Below are 20,332 nucleotides of genomic sequence, written 5' to 3'. Positions count from 1 at the left end.
CTAATAAACAATTTTAGCATTACAAAACACTTGTTTAAATTCCTCATCAAAAATCATTCTTAAATTTAATAATAAAATCCTCTCTCAGGTTAACAGGTGATTTTTCACTTTTATCTTTATAAGTTTACACTGCTTTTGGGTAAGATCTCAATTAGAATATGCATCTGTGCTTTGGTCTCCATTCTATGTTTTACACATTAATACGTTAGAACAACTTCAGAGAAAATTCATAAACATTTGCAATTTTAAATTTGGTCATCAACAACATCTAAATATGTTACAGTCTTTATCTCAGAGAAGCAAAGTTTCATCTACAAGATTAATGGTTTAATTGACTGCCCAGCTCTCTTGGAGCAGGTGACTCTTAGTGTGGCAGTTCATATAATGAGAAGAAACATTTGAAGTTGGGTAGCATGAAACAAATTATTGAATGCACAGTCCATTGGGTTGATCATTATGTCTTCTGAATTGATGTTGAAGGCTCACCCAGCAAAATTAAAAGCAATATTACGCATGTGTTGGAGAAGGATGCAGGTTAGATTATAATATTTGTTCTTATGTGAATTTTGTATCTTTTGTATTTGCCATTTTCTACAAGTATTTAGATTGATTATGGAAAATTATCAAAATATTTTAATTGTGTGTCCCCCAATAACCATTTTATATTGATGAATTTTCAATATTTTTCCAAAAATCCATCAATGCAGTTTCCCGTGAACCACGACCTATAATTTGCAAAATGTATGTTTTTGGCTACATAAAAAATAACTAGAATTATTACATCTTATTCATACTATTTTAAAATGACCATAAAGTTATTATTAAAAAAAAAAATTTTTGAGAATGATTTATTCTGGGAATGAGAGTTCACCCACCAGACAAAAAATAGCAATAATAAGAGATTTAAAGGATAGAAGTTTTGGGAATAGCTAAAAGATGAAATTAAAAGGAATATATCCACAAAAGTCCCTATACTTAAAAAAAAAATATGATGAAATTTTATTGAAGATTTTTTGAAACAATGTATTTCTAGTAAGTATTCTAATAAGGAAGTTAGTATTGGTAAGGCTTACCTTAAATTCTAAATGATGAGTAACAACTTCTTTGAGTCCTGTGTATAGCCTTTCACCATGTTTATGTAGTACCATGGTGTATGCATTGCGGTATAGCTCTTCAAAGCTAAGGCCTGAATTATTTTTCTTTTGTATTTCTTGTATGGCATTTTTTAACAGAGCCCATATGCTTTCCACATACTTCTCATCCATAGTCATCTGAAATTTATTGATTCAGTAGAAATTCTAATTTGAATCAATGGTAATGATTATACATTATCACCTGGTGGGTCCCATTTTGTTGCATAATCTGAGTGACCGCTCATTGTAAAAACTTATTTATACATAAAACATTGGACACCACTTTAAAATATCTTGTTTTTTTTTCGTAAGTTTTTTGTAGGGAAGAGTAAAAAACTAAATAAATGTAAAATGACAAACAATAATTTTTTTTGATCTGTTTTTAGTCGAAATAATGACAGTGATGTTTAATATAATGACATACATCAAAAGTGCAAGGTGAATTAATAAGAATAGTTTTGTACCTATCCAAAAACTTACCTGAATCATGAATAGGCAATATTATAATTCGTTTATCTTATTTTTCTTACTAAAATACAATCATACAGGAGGTCTAAAAATTGCGTGATTTTTTTCTAGTCATGTCATATTATTAGTTTTTTTTTAAATAAAAATAAATACATCAGAAGAGGCCTATATTAAAAATTCAAATTCAAAATGTGGTTTATTGTCATAAAATATAAATTTTGTTGACAAAGCATAGTATAATCAAAACCTAAGTACTACACACATAAATATTAAAACCACATACATAAATACATTATAAAATAGATTAAAATTTACTATACAAAACATACCTAAATTAATTCATACACTAACCAGCAATCAGCGTTTAAATATTAGAGCTCATCCTGCTAGAATTCATCCACACTGTAATAAGCCCTATTTAAAAGCAGTTTTTTTAAATTGACAGTGAAAAGTTGTAAGAGAAAAAGTTGTTCTCAAATTGATTGACTAAGGTTTTTGATGCGCGCATGACAAGCGCAAAAGTGATGGCGAAGAAAACTTAACAATCAGATACAGAAACAATATGCCTTATATCACAACTAACATGCATGCTCAGAATCATAGAAAAAACTTGAAGTAGCCATTACAAGTTTTTTGTTTTAATGTAGATGGCTTACGTTCTAAACTTCAGGAATTACATAATAATATGATATGTTATAACTATGATATCTTAATATTTGTTGATAGTTGGCTCTCTGATGATTTTTCGGATGCTGAATTGGCTGTGAAATCTTTCAATCTGTTTCGCTGTGATAGATCGTCTCTTACAAGCAATAAACGCAGAGGTGGAGGTGTATTAATTTACCTTAGAGACTATATAAATACCAAAAAACAGTAGGATTCAGTTGAGCAATTGTTTTTAGCTTGTAATGTGGGCGGCAATAGTTTTGTAATTGGAGGGGTGTATATCCCACCTGGGTCCAATATGGATTCTTATGGAGGGCATTGTCAGTTAGTTGATATTCTCAGGCAATAATTTTTAGACTCACTTTTTATTATTTTTAGTGATTTTAATGTTCTGGATGCTCTTTGGGAAAATTATCATTTTGGAACTGTTGTTAGATCACCCACCTAACTCAAGTGGATTAATACTTGGGAAGTTTTATTCTTACCTTAACTTTTTTCGAAGGAATTTTGTGCTAAATTATAGAAATACTTTTCTTGATCATACTTTTACAAATAGGAATGATCTAGTGGTGAGTGAAGCAGTTGATTGTGTTTTTGATAAATCTGTCTATCATAAGCCTTATCATTTTGAATTAACATTTAACAATGATAAAGAAAAAACTCTAAATTTTGTACAGTTCTTTTATGACTTTAGGCATGCAAATTATTTGTGTGTTAATAGTTATTTGTGTGGAGTTAATTGGGACCATCAAAAGAAAATTTCACATAAAAAATATCAGTCTAGTCATACTGTTGCAGACTACAAAATCTTTTCAGATCTTAGAGCTAGGTGCAAAACTCTAACGGAGACTTGTTACCAGAACTTTATTTCAAATTTGGACCAGTTACTTCATACAAACCTCAAAAGTTTTTGGTATAGGTTTAATAACAGGAGAGCAATAAATAGGCTTCCTGATTTGATGACCTATAATAATGGGCAGTTTGCAGGTTGTGAACAAATTGCAAATGGGTTTGCCAAGTTTTTCTACTGTCTATAATGGAGATAATAATGTCTTACCTTCTCGGCAGGCTGGTGTAAACATGACTATTACAAATCCTAAATTATCTGTTGGATTAATTATTGATAAGATCGTTCGATTACCCCTTAAACTTAGTACTGTCCCTGATGGTATACCCAATTATTTTTTGAGAAAATGTGTATATCCCCTCCCTTATCCCCTCTTTATTTCATTCAGTAGGTCATTAGACTTGAGTCTTTCCATCCCAGTGAAAACTCAGTTTTATTACGCCTATATTTTAATAAGGTGCTGCTAATGAAATGATTATTTACAGAAGTGTATGTGTACAGTCTGCCATTCCAAAACTTCTGGACAGTCTTATTTATGACCAAATTAATTTTTATTGCAAAGAATTTCTGTTAAGTGCACAGCATGGTTATAGTCGTGGCAAGTCCGCTATTACAAACTTATTGTTGTATTAGGGTGATCTGTTAAATGCTTTGGAGAGGGGTGAACAAGTGGATGTAATATATACAGACTTTTCCAAGGCATTTAACAGTGTCAACGATAGCTTATTACTAGAAAAATTGAGACTTTTTGGCTTTTCAGATTGTTTGGTGGCCTGATTTGCGAGTTTTCTTTCTGACAGATTTCAGCAGGCACAAATTGGTGATGCTAGGTCACACCTTATCAGTGTGACCTCTGGGGTTTCACAGGGTGGTCATTGTTCTCCCCTGATGTTCAATATTTTCATTAATGATATTTTGGTTTGCTTTGAAAATAGTAATTTTTTGTTATTTGCCAATTTTTTTTTTATGATTTAATTTATTTTCTTATTGCATTTTAGGAGTCTCATTAAGAGTTTGTAGGTTTTGGGATTTTGGTTTTTGAAATAATTCTGCTCCATGATTAATAATTTGAACAATATATATTTTAAATAGTACATTTAATAATTGTCATTGATAATAATATATTTTGTTTTTTCTTAGCTAATTGTTAATTGTTCAGATTTTAAAAGATTATTATTACTACTTGTAAAACAGTTTAATTATCCTTGGTTTTAAGATTAAGTCTGATAATTATTGTTATTTAGTAATTAGTGGTTAGGTAGTCTAGCTTTTATTTCTTTTTCAGAAATATATATATTTTTTGTAATGGGGTTGATTCCATATTGATTAAATAAATAAATAAAATGATTAAAACATTTTTCAACCCTCGTAAATCAGAGACTTTTTTACCAGAGAAGATTTAGGAAATGGTAAAGGAAGAAAGTGAATTTGACTGCTTTTTTTTGAAAAACAAAAACTAATTTAGTAAGCCTTGATCAGCAACACCCCAGAATGGTATACCATACCTAAGGTGAAACTCAAATAATGAGAAGTAAACTGTCCGGGCTGGTTGTTGATCCAATTCTTCCCTCATCACTTGAACAGCAAAACATCCTGATAAGAGCTTTCTTCCTAATCATAATATATGATTTTTAAAGCGTAATTCCTGGTCAATTAGTACACCCAAAAACTTTGATGGTGTAGTTTCTGGTAATGCATGACCATCTATCTAAGAGAAGACTATTTACGTCACATTTAAACCCAATGATGTGAGTTTTACTCAGGTTCAGACAAAGACGGTTAGATATGAACCAGTCCTTAATGGTCTTAAGATCATTAGCTATAAGTTCTATATAAGAAGGCTTACAATTTCTTTCACTTTCCACAGGATAGATGTGTCGTCTGCCAATAGGGTGAATTCTCCAGAGATATTCAGTTTGACAAGGTCATTTATATAAATTATGAACAATATTGGCCCAAGAACAAAGCCCTGAGACAACTCCACAATTGATGTTAACGGCTGATGATCTCCCATCTGAGTCATCGAGACAACTGATTGGCTTTGACCTTCAAGGTAGGATTTATGAGTGGGCCACTCCATGAAACCCATATCTTTCCAGCTTAGACAGTAGAATTCCGCGATCCACGCAATCAAATGCCTTTGACAGATCACAGAAGACCTCTACCAACACATTACCCTGGTTCACACCAAAGTAAACACTCTTGAGGAAGCTGTAAATTGCATCCTGAGTACTTTTAGATGATTGAAGAAATATGTTCAGTTAACAGGCAGTCCAGACTTTAATAATTAAACTGAGGTTTTTGCACGGATACGATATTTTACGGACGATTCTATCAAACGTTCAAGTTAAAGACCGACTATGTTGCAAGAAGGGTAGTATAATAATAATACGTTTATTAGTCACCAAAATAATACATTATAAATTATATGTCATACATGAGGGCTAAAACTAATAAGTTATATGGTAACTAACAGGCCATTAATTCAGACTTGCAGGACCATTTAATACAATAGTGCCTGAATTCTGTTGTAGCCTAGGTATTGCCTAGTAAATACTACAGATTACATACACTTAATAATAAATTAAATCACATAATCAAGATTAAGTTGTAAAGAAGAGCTTGAAGCAAAAGAAAAAAACATCAATAGCAGAAGAATAGAGAAAGGATCTCTCCCACACTTACTACTCTATAACAAGACTCAAATAATTCATTCAGGTTGGTGTTGGAGATCATTCAACAAGAAAAAAAAAATACCGAATCCGACATCAGCGCTGTATTTGACTTAGAAGGTGCTGCTTCATTCTAAGCTTAAAAATTAATTCGGAGGAAGCAAAGTGGCCAATATTAAATTTATTTATATAATGAGCAATCGAATATGAAAAAGACCTTTTAAATAATTCTTTATTGTGTGGCGGAATAGTTACAAGATTCTTCCGTCTAATTTTAAGATTATGCCCATCCGTACGAAATTTGACTTTTTTAAATAAATATGAAAGTGTTTTAAATTTAGGAATTTTATAAAAAAAAAACACACTGTATGTAAGTCTCGTCGGCAGTGCATACTCAACCAATTTACTCCAGTTAACAGTATCTCCTCCTTAGACCATAAATAGGACAACAGTTTTGAAGCTTCTGAATTCTGGCCGCATCAAAATAATCTAGACAGGGGCCATAGATGGTGTCACAAAAGTTTAATGGTGATAAAACCAACAAATCACATAGCAGTTTTTTTAATTTTAGGGCTTAAAGAATGCCTGAGAGAAAATATAGACCTGTGTGCAGAATATCCATTTCTTAACTTAAAAGTGACATATTCTTTAAATCTTAGTTTATTATCTAAATATCCTAAATTTTTGGCAAATGTTTTAAACGATATAGTATTATTGTTTAAACGCAAATTTAAATTTTCCAAGATATATGCTCGGTGATTATCACTACTGAAAAGAATGGCAATTGATTTAGAAGGGTTAATTTTTAAGAGCAGCTTTTGGGCCTCAAGATATAGCATATTTAAATCTTCATTAATACATTAATTAGCATTAACTACCTCAGAATTTTTGAACGAAAAGTAAAACTGCGTGTCATCTGCATAACAATGGTGTTTGCAGTGTGATAAATTTTTAGTGATTTGTGATGTATAAAGGGTATATAATAACGGGCCCAAAACACTACCTTGCGGCACTCCCAATGTGACAGTAAGTACATCAGATACTCTATGTACGTATGCATTTTTCGTATTGTTTTACAACGAAAAGAAAGACGGAAAAAGAGTATCGGTCCTTAAACAACTCACACGTTGGGTTTCCATCAGCAATTATCGTATGACCTGTCGTTTAGAAGAATGTGTGTAGTGAAAATGTCCGCTTGGCTACGGCCTTTCCGACAATGGGCAGGCGGAGCTGTGTCTTTTGCGGCGTTCATTCGCGCTTTCGTTTATGTACTTCAGCCTTTTGCAGGTAACAGAAGAAATAATAAAGAGATATTCTAAAAATCCAACATGTATTCCACATACGTAATAACTTAGAACAGAGCATTGGACTGCTTGATCTCCGGATTTAGGTCCTGAAAATTTTTTGCATTTGGGGCTTTCTTAAGTTCATTGCACTCTCATCAAAAAAGATGATGACCTGGCAAATCGAATTATAGCCCGCTGTGAGGCAATAAGAAATACACCAGGAATATTTAAGCGAATACGATAATCAATGAGGCGAAGTGTTGAATCTTGACGCGGATGAGGAAGGATATTTGGAACATTTGTTGTAGCTTTGCGCCTATTTAAATTGTACATAAAATCAAATATTGTTCTGGTTTAATGTTATTGTATTAAGTAGTTCTTGATAATGTGTTAAAGAAATGAAAAATACACGTTAAGATCTTTTTTTTGCGTAAAAAAGGCGCCTCAAATGAAAAAAAGGCAAGGGACATTTTTTTACAACAAACTGAACGATAAATTTCAATAACATAATTCAACCGGTTTCAGGGCAATAAATAAATCGTTAATTTGTAAAAAAAATCAACTCTACAAAGCAAACTGTCAATATTTTTCCATGCAGAATCACCCCCTGACGTTTGTCGCACGATTGTCGAAAATTCGATATTCCTAAGTCTAAGGGTCTCGCCAACGGATATCGTTATAGGGTAGCATTATGTCAGTCAAATTTTGCTGTTGACTGGGTGTGCCAAGGACAAAGTTTATATATTATTTGATTTTGTAAATGTCTTGATTATTTTATATTTTAAACCCAAGCACATTGAAATCATATTAAGGAATTTAGACTGAACCAAAAAAATAACAGGTGGAATTTTTGGGTAGTGGAATTTAAAAGCTATAAGAAAAATAAAAAAACATATGTGACCAAAACTTTAAGATTTATTTATGTTAAATAATTTCCTCAATTCTATTAACAAGAAACCTAAATCCAGATTACCTTGAAAATTATTTTGATGAATTAGAAATGCTTGTGGAAATGCCAGAAATCCCACTCCCATTAATTTTAGCAGGTCATTTAAAAACTTGTTTCTTAATGAAAAGAAATTGTTTACAGGATACTAATAATATTTTGATTACCAGAACACTAGACTAGTCAAAAATAAACTATATAATTGACTATAAGGGATTGGACCTTTATTTCTGTTAAGAATAAAGATTATAAATAGGGGAAGTCTTTATCTCCAAGAAAAATGCATGTAGGTCACTTAGACACTTTACACACATATACGTCAACGTATATGTTTTTTGTAATGTTCTGTATCTGATGATGGCTGTTTACACAGCCGAAATGCATAATGCATTTACCTATGTGACCTACATGCATTTTTCTTGGAGATAAAGACTTCCCCTATTTGTAATCTTTATATACACATTCTCCTACAAAATATGGACTTCTATTCAACCTGTTAAAAATGTTTTTTTGATTTTTGAATATTGCTATACTTTCATATGCATCTAATTTTCTATTGTTATTAACTGGTTTAAGTAATTTTAAGTTGTCTATCCTTACAAAGTGACCAGTATTTAAAACATGTTCAGCCGCACTTGACTTAACGTTGCAATTAATCTCCTGGATCCCAGACTTTTCATTGGTCTTATCTTTTGGGTTTCCTAAAAGATTTCGTAACTTGGCCGAACTTTAATAGACCATTCTTAGACCTAAGTCTTTGAAAACCGTATCAAAGCCTCTCGTCAAGATAGGATCGTATGGTATTGCAACAAAAGTTTGCTTATTTTCATCTCTTTGAAATGTGGTAGAGTTTTTAAGATTAACTTTAAACCTATGTCTTCTAATTAGCTTATTAATAATCTTTATTCTTTATTTACGGGATCAATCCATTACAAAACAAATGATTGCCATCCCATTAGAAATTCAAATACAAAATAATATTTTAGCCTACCACCCAATTTAACACTCCATAACAAAAATAATACAGTCAATATGTTGCTACATTCCAACAAGTAATATAAACTATTAAGACAATAACGAATAACAATCCATATTAGCCCAATATTTGAATAAAATTAACAATAAATAAAAATATATCAAATCATTTACTATTAATTAAGATCAACCGACATCAATCAATAGCAATTCACTAATCCATATTATAATAACCAGGTTATGGAAATAACAAAAAAATAGTAATAATAATAATAAGATTACCCGATGACACTAATAGATTTTTGAACACTGAAATAAGATTAAACTTTTAATTGGCCTCTTAAAACTAGGTTTCTTAAGTTATAATTAAAACACATTTATAATAGGAGCGTAGAATTATTTTTAACATGGGTTAAATTATAGGTGTTATTGTTGATTCTAGTTTGCCCACAATAACACCTATAATTTAACCCATGTTAAAAATAATTCTACACTCCTATTATAAATGTGTTTTAATTATAACTTAAGAAACCTAGACTTAGTGTCCTGAGGATGACTTAATATAAGTCGAAACGTCGACATTTAGGTAAATAGGTTTCTGTTTTATTTCTGACCCCACCCAACAACCCTCCGCAATATTGATGATAAATAGTCTTTACTATGAACAATGAGAGAGAACAATGGCCCCCTTGGGGAACTCCAGAGGTTACACTCACACCACTTGATCTGGCATTTCTGATTTTCATCTGTTGAGTCCTGCCTGACAAAAAGTCCCTAAACCAAGCAACCATAAGATTCGAAAAACCAAAATGTTCCAGCTTCCTGAGCAGTATAGTATGATCGACCTTGTCGAATACCTTGGAGAAGTCGGTGTAAGCTAGCTCACAGCCTAGAAATTCTTCCAAAACTGCTTGACACCGTTTTGAAAATGTATTATGAATAGTAAAAAAGTAAATTTACATTTCACAAATCTTATTCAAAATGAGAGCCCCTACTGCAGATGCAAGCTCGGCAGCATCCGCATTTCCGTCTTTTTTGTTCTGGTTGTTATTTTATTTAGGATCTCCTGGACAGCGATGGTTATTTTTTGGATAAGATCTTCATGGGTATTTACTGGGGTTGCATAAACCAGTGCTTTCATTCCACCCCATATGGTATAATAAAGGGGGATTAAGTCAGAGCTTATTAAGGCAGCCAATAAGTCCTCATAGCGAATAAATGTCTGGATGACATTTACAAAAAACTTTCTTTGAAAAATAGTTTTACTTGTCGAAACGGGGGTTTTCTTCGCCCCAATAATGCAGGTTACGAAAATTTTTAATTCCCTCATGACTAAACTTTGATTCGTCCATCCACAAAATGACAGTTAAAGAAATTCTATTGGCAGCATCGGAATTTATCATAAATCTGCAGAATTCTACGCTTCTTGCTGGGTCCCCTTCTTCTAATCCTTGAATAGGCGTAAAATGATAAGGATGGCTTCCCATTTGGTGTAATGTGGATGAAACTTTCCATTGTGATGCTTCTACTTCCCTCGCTATGATAGTAGTCGATGTGGTTGAATCGTCTTCGAAATGTTTTAGCATTCCTTCCTCATCTGCTGCTTTATATACGTGAGGAGCGGCAGCGTCAACTCTTCTAGATTTTACGGATCCAGTTTCAAAGATAGTTCGATAGGTCTTAGCGAAGACGCGGACATTTGACGCCGTCGACGAGATTCCGTGAGATTGCCATTATAATATCCATAGATAAAGGTAATATCTGCGTATTCTGCAGCGTTAGTAAACGTGGGCATAGTCCAGAAATTAATAAAAGCAATTAAGGAAAATGAACTTGAAATTCATTCGATTTTCGAACTACTACGAAACTACTTTCTACAGCTATTGATATTGACTATCTGCACAACAAATTTTTAACAATTAAAATAAAAAACAAATTGTCTTTATTTATTTAGTTATTAACGGTATCCACCAATTTTACCAAAATAAAATAATACAAAAGACACTAATAATAATCCAACTTAAGCTAGATAATAGTAAGATATAAAACAATGTTACAAATTAATTTAAAGAAACATCTTAAAGTCATAAATCACTAATGAATTTGAGAGAACTCCTAAAACTGCTAAAAGAAATGTGCACGTCAAGACTATACCTATCAAAAAAACGATGCATTCTTCAACTACTATTAAAATCTACATAGAAGAGTCTTTTAAGTCTAGTCAATTTTTCGCCCAAAAATTCAGCCCATTTAAAAGATAATCACAATCAGTCATACCAGGTATTAATTTAAAAATAAAACACAAGTCTGAATTATTACTCCCTAACTCAAGTGGGTCCAAAGAGAGAACTGACATGACTGATTTGTAATCAGTATGACCATTAACAAATGGAACCTTAAGTAAAAAAAACAATTTCTTAAGAATTTATTTTGGACTTTGTCAATATTTTCAATATGCGATTTATAAAATGGAGACCATGCAGAACTAGCATACTCCAAACTCGAACTGACTAATGAACAGTACAGAACTTTATACAGACAGAGCATGAGAAGTCTTCACTGCATAGTTATAAATCCTAGATTTCTATATGCTTTATAAACTAACTTTTTAGTATGAGACACAAATGTTAACTTAAAATCAAAAATTATTCCGAGATCCTTAACTTCCGCTACCCTAAAATAGTGGAACCTATAGTATAATCAGATAATGTAAGATTGTGAATCCTTCCAAAAGTTATTGAATTTATTTAACCTTTTTATTAATGATATTGTTCATTGTTTTGATTATTGTAATGTGTTACTTTTTGCTGATGATGTTAAGATTTTTAAAATTGTAGACAGTAACTTGGCACATCATGAACTTTGTTCTGATCTTAACAAATTTGAATTATGGTGCAAGAATAATGGAATGGTCCTAAATGCAAAAATATTTAATTTACTTATTGAGAGGTATTTAATTTACTTATTTATAGGGTTCACTTATTGAGAAGGTATCAGGTAAGGCTTACAAAATGTAGGGTTTTATTAAGACACTCATGATTTCAACAGTATTGATTCCATCTCAAACTTCTGTATTTTGCATTGGTTTACAGTAAACCTAAGTCAAATTCATGTGTAAGGTCACCTTACTATGCTAAATATATAATGTGTCTAGAAAAAGTTCAACATAAATTCATAAGATACATTGCTTACAAGCTTAATATTTCTTGTATTAATATTAATTACAATGAAATGTATAGATTACTGAACATTCAAAAGTTGGAGAATTGTAAAAACTGTGATATCATCACAACATACAAGATTCTTAACAATGTAAAGCAGTCTCCTGAGTTTTCCAGTGTCAGCTTAATTTAAATGTTCCTCCTACTACAGTGCTCAGACAGACTAGATTATTTGACCATGTAGTTACTATGTTTTAAACAATTGTTGTCCTTATATTTTCTTTGATTTTATTGGATTACTTGTTATCTGTTTTTTATGCTAGATATCTAATGATAGTACTAATACTTTAAGTGCTGTATTGCGATATAAAATCTTATTTTATTGAATATTTTTTATACTTGTATTTATTTTGTAAATTGGTTAATTACTGTAATATATTGAATTGAATAACACTTCGGAACATTTGAATTTAAAGCATTAATGTTGCACCATCCACAAAGATTATGCAAGTCATCCTGTATTCACTGACATTGAACATTTGAATCAATAGACAAAAATAATTTCAAATTGTCAGCAAATAATAAAAATTCACAATTTCTTACAAATAATCCTATGTCATTAACAAAGATTGTAAAAAGCAACGGACCCACATGCGACCTCTGAGGAACGCCAGATGGCACAGAAAAGTTGCTAGATAAAAAGTTATTAAGCCTTATACATTGCGATCTATCCAGTAAATAGTCCCTTAGCCAACAAATAACATTTGATCCAAAACCCAAAGCTTGGAGCTTTGCGCAGAAGTAGAAGCGCATTATTAATTTGAAAAATCTGTATAAACAGCATCATCTTGTGAACCCTTACCAAAAGCATTAAACAGATAATCTTCATAACATATTAAGTTAGTAACAGTGGAACGACCTTTTTGAAGACCATGTTGATTGTTAATAATAAGGCTTTTACATTGCCATGATAAATGCTTAGTTAAAAGTGCATCCAAAAGTTTAGGCAAGGTTGGCTGTATACAAACTCCCCGATAATTACTGACATCGCCAGTATTACCAGAGTTCTTCCAAAAAGAAGTAAATACTCCCAACTTTAAAGACAGATTGAATAAAGTGCAAAGAGGCTTTAACAGAGTACATATGCATTCACAAAGGAGCAAGGTGGTTATGCCATCCGATCCCGCAGAAGTCTTGCACTGTAAGCCAAGAATCTTGTCAAAAACCTCTACTAAAGATAGCTCTACAAATTTGACCATTTGAGTAATGTTCAAGTATTTGAAATGCTTTATCAAAATATATGTTTGACAGATATTTGGCAAATAAATTAGCTGTATCTTCACCCTCATCACTAGTTTCATCATTCAAAAACATATGTTTAGGAATAGTATTTGACTCTTTAACATTGCCACAGAAAGTGGCCACACACGGAGTCGCCACTTTCACTTTTTCCGAGAGTTGTCCCAAGACGCCGCGTGATGTCGCTACAAGTTCAGGAAGCCAACAGTCCACAGAATCAAACCTAGATGGCGGCACCGCCACCGATGGAAATAAAATTTCACAAAATGAATTCGACTGTGTTCCCCCATAACATATTGCTGCAAAAACTTTCTAAATATGGACTAAGTCCCAACAGTGTTAAACTTCTCGCTTCCTATCTGGCCAATAGAGATCAGATGTTAATTGTTGGTGGGGTGTCATCAGCAAAAAGTGGGATAACCATAGGTGTTCCCCAAGGATCTGTTTGGGGCCTATCCTCTTTTTGGTCTATATAAATGACCTACCATTAACTGAACCATCTGGTAAATTCACCATTTTTGCTGATGACACAACAGTGGCATGTGCCGAAGATACTCTTGAGACCATGGAGAGGAAATTGAGAGTATTGCAGGGGGGAATTCAGGAATGGTTTAACATGAACCGATTGCATCTCAACGCAGACAAGACCAACAAAGTTATTTTTTCTCTGAGACCAGCTGACATATCAAAGGATTTTTCTATTAAGTTTCTGAGAGTTTTATTGGATCCTCTACTTCACTGGCATTCCCACATTAATATTGTTGCCGGAAGGCTAAAAACATCTATATATGCCCTTCGTCGCCTATGTTTATCTGAATCTGGCTTAAGAACAGCCTATTTTGGCACCTTCCATCCCATAGCCACATATGCTATTCTAGTGTGGGGTCATGCCCCACAAACAAAAAGGTTAATTTAACTACAAAGAAGGGCAATCAGAATTTTGGGTAGGCTGGGTTGCAGGGAGGATTGTAGATCTGTCTTCTCTATGAAGGGAATACTTACCCTACCTTCCCTATATATATTGGAAAATCTTTTATGGGTACACAGGAATAGGGATCGGTATAAAGTACATGGTGATATACACAACTATGGTACTAGAAACACAAATAGGCTAGTTCCAATTTACCAACGCTTAAGAAGGGGTCAGAGTGGTCCGGGATTTCTAGCTGTTAAGTTATATAACAAACTTCCTATCGACTATGTGGATTTAGATTTGGAACATTTTAAGAATAAAATAAAACAAATTCTAGTCTCTAATGCCTTCTATTCAACTGAAGAGTTTTTAAACTTCACATTCTATCTGTGATATTGAGTACCTACCTATATATTGCATTTTATTTAAGACATATTGTGATTGTGTATTATTCATAGTATGTATATCAATCATTGTGTTTTGGTTTTAATGAGTTTTATGTAGTGTTTTAGGAAAAATTTTCTTATCAATTTTTATAAACAGTCACCCTATTTTTTAACTTTGTAATTCTTGACTTGTGTGAATACTATTTTGTATATTGGCAATAATAAATTGATTGATTGATTGATTGATTGCTTACATGTTTCTAGAATAACCTAGGAGTGAACAATAGATTATTCTTGGTACAAAACAAGTAACAAGTAACACTGACTGCTCAACACAGTGCATGACTGCAAAAGGCCAGAAAAAAACCCAGTAATCACTTTGTAATTGAGACTCAAACTTATGAGCAACTTTTTTATGTAAAACTAAGCATCTAGGCACAACTGTTGCTCTAGATATTTGATGTTAGGTGTTGTATAGCATCCACCATGCTGGAGCCTTCAGTAAAAGCATATTGATTTTTTGACAGCATATCTTTGTCTTTCAGGAATCTGAATAGTCTCTCCTTTAAAGCTTTTTCAAAAATGTTGACGACATTACTCATAAGACTAGGGTGATATTTATGTATTTTGGGTGTTGGTACTGATTTATAAATTGGTGTAATTATAGTTTCATTATTAGTTCCAAATTAGGTGGCACTATTCCAGTTCTAAATATTAAATTTAGGATTTATTTTTCTTACCTGTTGATCTTGTAGAACTGAAATCAACTTTAAGAGAAATTAAAAAAAGAAATTTTCTGGAGGCTCTCTTTGGGATGCTCTGCAGTGAGGAAAGTTAGGGAGGAATTGGGTCACCAACTGGCTAGAACTGTATATTTTTCTTTATTTGAATCACATCTCCATTAAGGTATACTGTTCTGGAGTGTGCCTAATCAAGGTCTTTTAAATATCCTCTCCACTACTCAAAAGAGGGCAGTTAGATTAATTGTAAATGTTCCTTAAAGAGAATTCTGCAGAATCCACTTTGTGGAACAGAAGACCTTGACGCTGACTTCTTTCTTCATTTTGGAAACATCTTATTAAAAATCCCTTATTTTTCAAAATCATAGCAGGCTGGTCCAACACCACTGCATGTGACTCATCAGAAATTTAATTTACTCTTACCAATTCCTAACAGTACTTTGGTAAAGAGGTCATTGTTATATGAAAGTCGAAAGGTTTTTAATCATTTGCCTATTGGTTTAGAAGCAACTAATTCATTAAGGACTTTTAGAGGATTGATGAAGAAGTCACTTTTAAGCAAACCTTATAACTTGGAAGAGTTCTACTGGGACATCCTTGAGGATATTGTTGTGAATGAGGCTAAAGTTTTATTTACATATGTTTTTTAATTAGTTTTATAGTTTATGATATACCTATTAGTTTTAATAACTTTTATTTTTTATACTTTAAGTTTTACCAGATTTTGATATTTTATTCTGTTTTATTATTTCATAATTGGTTTTATAACTTAAGCCATATGTTTTACCACTACTTTGTATATTTTATAATTTATATTTTACTACTTTATTGAGGTTTAATTATTTTCATTCATCTTGTTAAGCTATATTTTGAATATCAGTACATATATCATGCTTTGTTAACAAAAATGTATATATTGAGGAAAAAGTCCATTCTGAAGTGGAGTCAATATAATATTGTTTAAAAAAATATATAAATTTTTTATTGAAAAGTTAGTGGGGGAAGTCTTTTCTCCACAAATAAAATGCTTATCCTCTAATTTCAGGAGTGATGCATTTCAGCAAGTGTTCTTGCCATCATCAGACTTGAGTTACTTAACACTGTCCCCCAGGGATCAGTGTTGGGTCCCATCTTGTTTTTACTGTACATAAATGACATGGCAAATTCACTTAAGATCACAGGTAAATTTACTCAATTTGCAGATGATGCAACAGTGCTGTGGCATGATCTGTGTTAAAAAATGGTGACTGTAATAAATTAACTCTAAATATTGCCAAAACCAGCATTATAAATTTTAAATGCAGTTTAAGTAAAGTATAGTTGGGTACAAGTGCTTTAAATAATTTGAGTGAAAATAAATTTTTGGGAATAGCCATAGACAATAAATTAAAATTTGAAAGCCATATTAGGATACTAAACAATAAACTAGCATCAAATTGTTATGCTCTTAAGGTGGTGTCCCAGGAGGTAATTGCAAATCTAGGGTATGGATTATGTTTCTGGGGTGCATGTCGTGACCTACTTTTCAAAAGTGTTACAAAAAAGGGCTATCAAATACATTTGCAAAATCGGAGTGAGGGTATTCATGCAAACAACTTTTTATTTCACACAAAATCTTGCCTTCTTTATTCATTTTGGAGTCAGTTTGTCTTAAAAAATATATAAACCACAGTAATGTAACAGAAAGACATGAATATAGCACTAGAAGGGCCAAAGATATAATTTTACCGATACCTAACTGTACATCAATAAAAAAATATTTTATTTTCGATGGTAAAAAGCTGCATAATCATCTTCCTGCAGGTATCAAAGAGATTCATAACAAAAAGCTCTTTTGAAAAAGTGTAAAAAGATTGCTTGGTGCAAAAGAGAGATTTTAAATGTACTGTGTCCATTTTTAACATGTTTTAATGTTAAAGTTTTAATATTTTATTGATGTATATGTGAATTTGAGTTTGAAATTTGTTTATCGGTATTTGATGCTAAATCTAGTTTTATTGTATTCTTACTATATTACGGTTTGTTAATTTTTTTTTACAGCTTTGTCAACAAAATTTCTTATGATAATAAAGCTTATATTGATTGATTGATGTCAAAGGAGCAACCAGATATAAATGAAACAGTTTTATTAATTTTACAGATATTTTATCTTTTCCTGGGGCACTGTTTGCTTTTAATATAGATATCAGGGTAATAACCTCTGCCTCTGTCACAGGACTCAAAAACATAGAGCAGCTCAAACCATCTATCAACTGAAAAGATTTTTCTGGCACTACAATTAATTTTTCTAACTCTGTTCCCACATTTATGTAGTAATCATTACAGAAGTTTGCCATTTCGATTTCTGTTTCAAAGGTTTCTGTGTCTAGCATGTGATTTGTTACATTAATCATTATAGGATAATGGTCTGTAATATACGTATCTAAAATGAATGATTCTGGAAAAAGATGTTCAGTTTTGTTATTAATAAAAAAATGGTCAATGCATGTTTCTCTATCAAATGTATTGTACTATTCTTGATGAATGGTATGTATCTAAATCTTCCTAGGAGGCCGAGATACTCATGTAGAATTGGATCATTTGTATCTTTTAGATTAATGTTAAGGTAACCTGTAAAAATTTCAAAAATTCTTGCTTTTGAGGGTAAAATATTTAAACAAATCAGCAATAAAAATGAATGATTAATGATTAATTATTAAGACCATTCATTTGACAAGCTAACTACCAATCTGCTAAGCCCTTTTGCTGCGGTTTTTGTGGCATAAAGTGGCTCACTATCTACTTTAGGAACTTCAATTGCAATATTCTGGATGATATTGAGAGCCCTTACTTTTTTTACTTCTGATTTCCAGCACTTTTTCTGCAGCTCTTTTTTGACAATTTGCAATTCTGAATGTACGATCATCATATTATAATACAACAGATTCAAAAATAATTATGTACAGATTAATTTTCACAATAAGTCTAACAAGATGAAATTATTAGTGAAATTGTGAGATTGTTAATTATTACTGGTTTTTTCAGTACAACTAGACATATTGTCAAATAAGACATATTGAAAAAGCCTATGCATATTATGATAAGACTAATTTTACAATGAGCTTGCAACATATTTATACAGAATAAAACAGGTTGAACTTATAAATTATAAATTCTCCCTCTCCTTGAAATAATGCTTATAACTAAATCTACATTGATTGATTAACATTAACGTTGATCAACATTTTCATGGTCTATTTTTCAGCATTTTTTGATTTATTTAATGATCTCATTATTTCATTCAATAGAGAAAAATTATTTAAGTGCCTATTTCAGGTTTTATGATATTGCAACAGATGTGTAATCAACAAAAGATAGATATATGAGCTCTATACACTAAACGTTTAATATACTAACAAACTTATCATCTGTTTCCTATACATAAGTAGTTTATCTTATTAAAAAGTAAAATAAGTAATTTGTATACCAACACCTTGACCCAAGGAAATATGACACTGCCTACAAACTGATATTGATACCAGCACTTGGAACCATTATAACAATAAATTATATCAATAACATGCAAATATGATAAATAAAAGTAAAAATACTTACAGGAAAAGCTCTGATCCTCATTTTGCCTTCCTTTTTGGCTAAAGCTCCACTCTTCATAGTTGACATAGTTCCTACTTTATTATGTATTTTGAACACCAATATTATTAGTAGTACTTATCTTTACTTGATCATTATTTACACTAACATCCAGTTTACATTAAAATCTTATTGTAACAATTCATTTTAGAGCACAAAAGACTAAAAATCCTTAGTAAGTGTTCATTAATGAATCTCTTGTTTTTTAACACTGACGGACATTTTTCCTGACAGAAGTGACGTTTCCCTTTGCTCAACTTTCACGTAATTTTCACATAAAAAATGGTAAAATTTGTACTGACTACCAGATTATTAACTTCATCACGAACGTGACTTACCATAGGAAATATGGTTTTACTATAAACTAGACAAAATACACGGAAAAATTATTTATTATTTTTTCCTTAAAAGTGAAAAACATTTGACTCTGTTGTGTTTTTACGTCATACGTCACTAGCAATTTGACAATTCTCTCTACTTGTCTCTTGGTTATTATATTGGTCAACCTGGTTTGGATTGTCATAATTCAGGGCTTTGAAAGGTTGGGCATTACGGAACACTGAAAAAGCTTCTACGCCTCGACATGTAGATGGCGGTGAGAAAGCAAAATCATCTCCTCGAGTCATATAAAAGATATGTCATAGATCATAATATATTTGATATGTCATATAAAATATCGACATTTTTTATAGTTCTTTAGTTTGTAGACGCTTTCGTTTTACTTCTGCCGAAAAACTAACTTTCATTAATCAAATTTTGCAAAAAATCTTAACATTGATTTGTTCTTATATTTCGCCCAATATTGTTTCAGGTGATTCACACTGGTACTATTCTGTGATTCTAATGGCATCTTTTCGACCGATCAGTTTCGCTTTCGTAGGGGTAAGAGTGTTAAGCTGCCTCCACACCGAGTCATTGTCGATCGACTATGTCTATCGACGTTGTCGACTTAGTGTGTACGTTGATAGACTAATTTTGTTGATCGACATGTCGATTTGTTTTCCATTGCTTGTCGGTAAACATAAAAGAGCGTGAGTCGATCGACTTTAGTGTGTGGACGTGTTTTCGGCGTTCGACGTTGGACATTCGACAAAGTGTTAAAGTAGGAGTAGGTACTCAGTGACGTCTTGCCTTCTTGACATCGTGGCCGTGTGTTTTCGTTAAAGAAATGGAATGGGAACAAGCTAAAGTCATAGCCTTTATTGAGGCA

At 32.0% G+C, this 20,332-nt stretch overlaps 1 protein-coding gene across 2 annotated transcripts in view; it reads right to left on the bottom strand.

Annotated features, from left to right (window-relative positions):
* The window catches only part of LOC126745468 (cullin-3), a 72,692-nt gene extending 53,133 nt beyond the window's left edge, over positions 1–19,559 (bottom strand). Inside the window, exons 1-2 of one of the 2 annotated variants that reach the window (XM_050453321.1) lie at positions 19,087–19,559; positions 1,074–1,271 (exon numbers count right to left, since the gene is read on the bottom strand). In XM_050453321.1, the coding sequence (XP_050309278.1) occupies positions 1,074–1,271; positions 19,087–19,152 (264 nt within the window). In that variant the 5' untranslated portion in view covers positions 19,153–19,559. Of the gene's footprint in view, positions 1–1,073; positions 1,272–1,327; positions 1,539–19,086 lie in introns of those variants that run through there. The other variant, XM_050453322.1, reaches the window with a different exon arrangement.
* Positions 19,560–20,332: the final 773 nt, after the last annotated feature.

The sequence above is a fragment of the Anthonomus grandis genome, chromosome 16, assembly GCF_022605725.1.
Source record: "Anthonomus grandis grandis chromosome 16, icAntGran1.3, whole genome shotgun sequence".
Taxonomy (NCBI): domain Eukaryota; kingdom Metazoa; phylum Arthropoda; class Insecta; order Coleoptera; family Curculionidae; genus Anthonomus; species Anthonomus grandis.
This window is presented reverse-complemented; position numbering and strand designations above follow the sequence as displayed.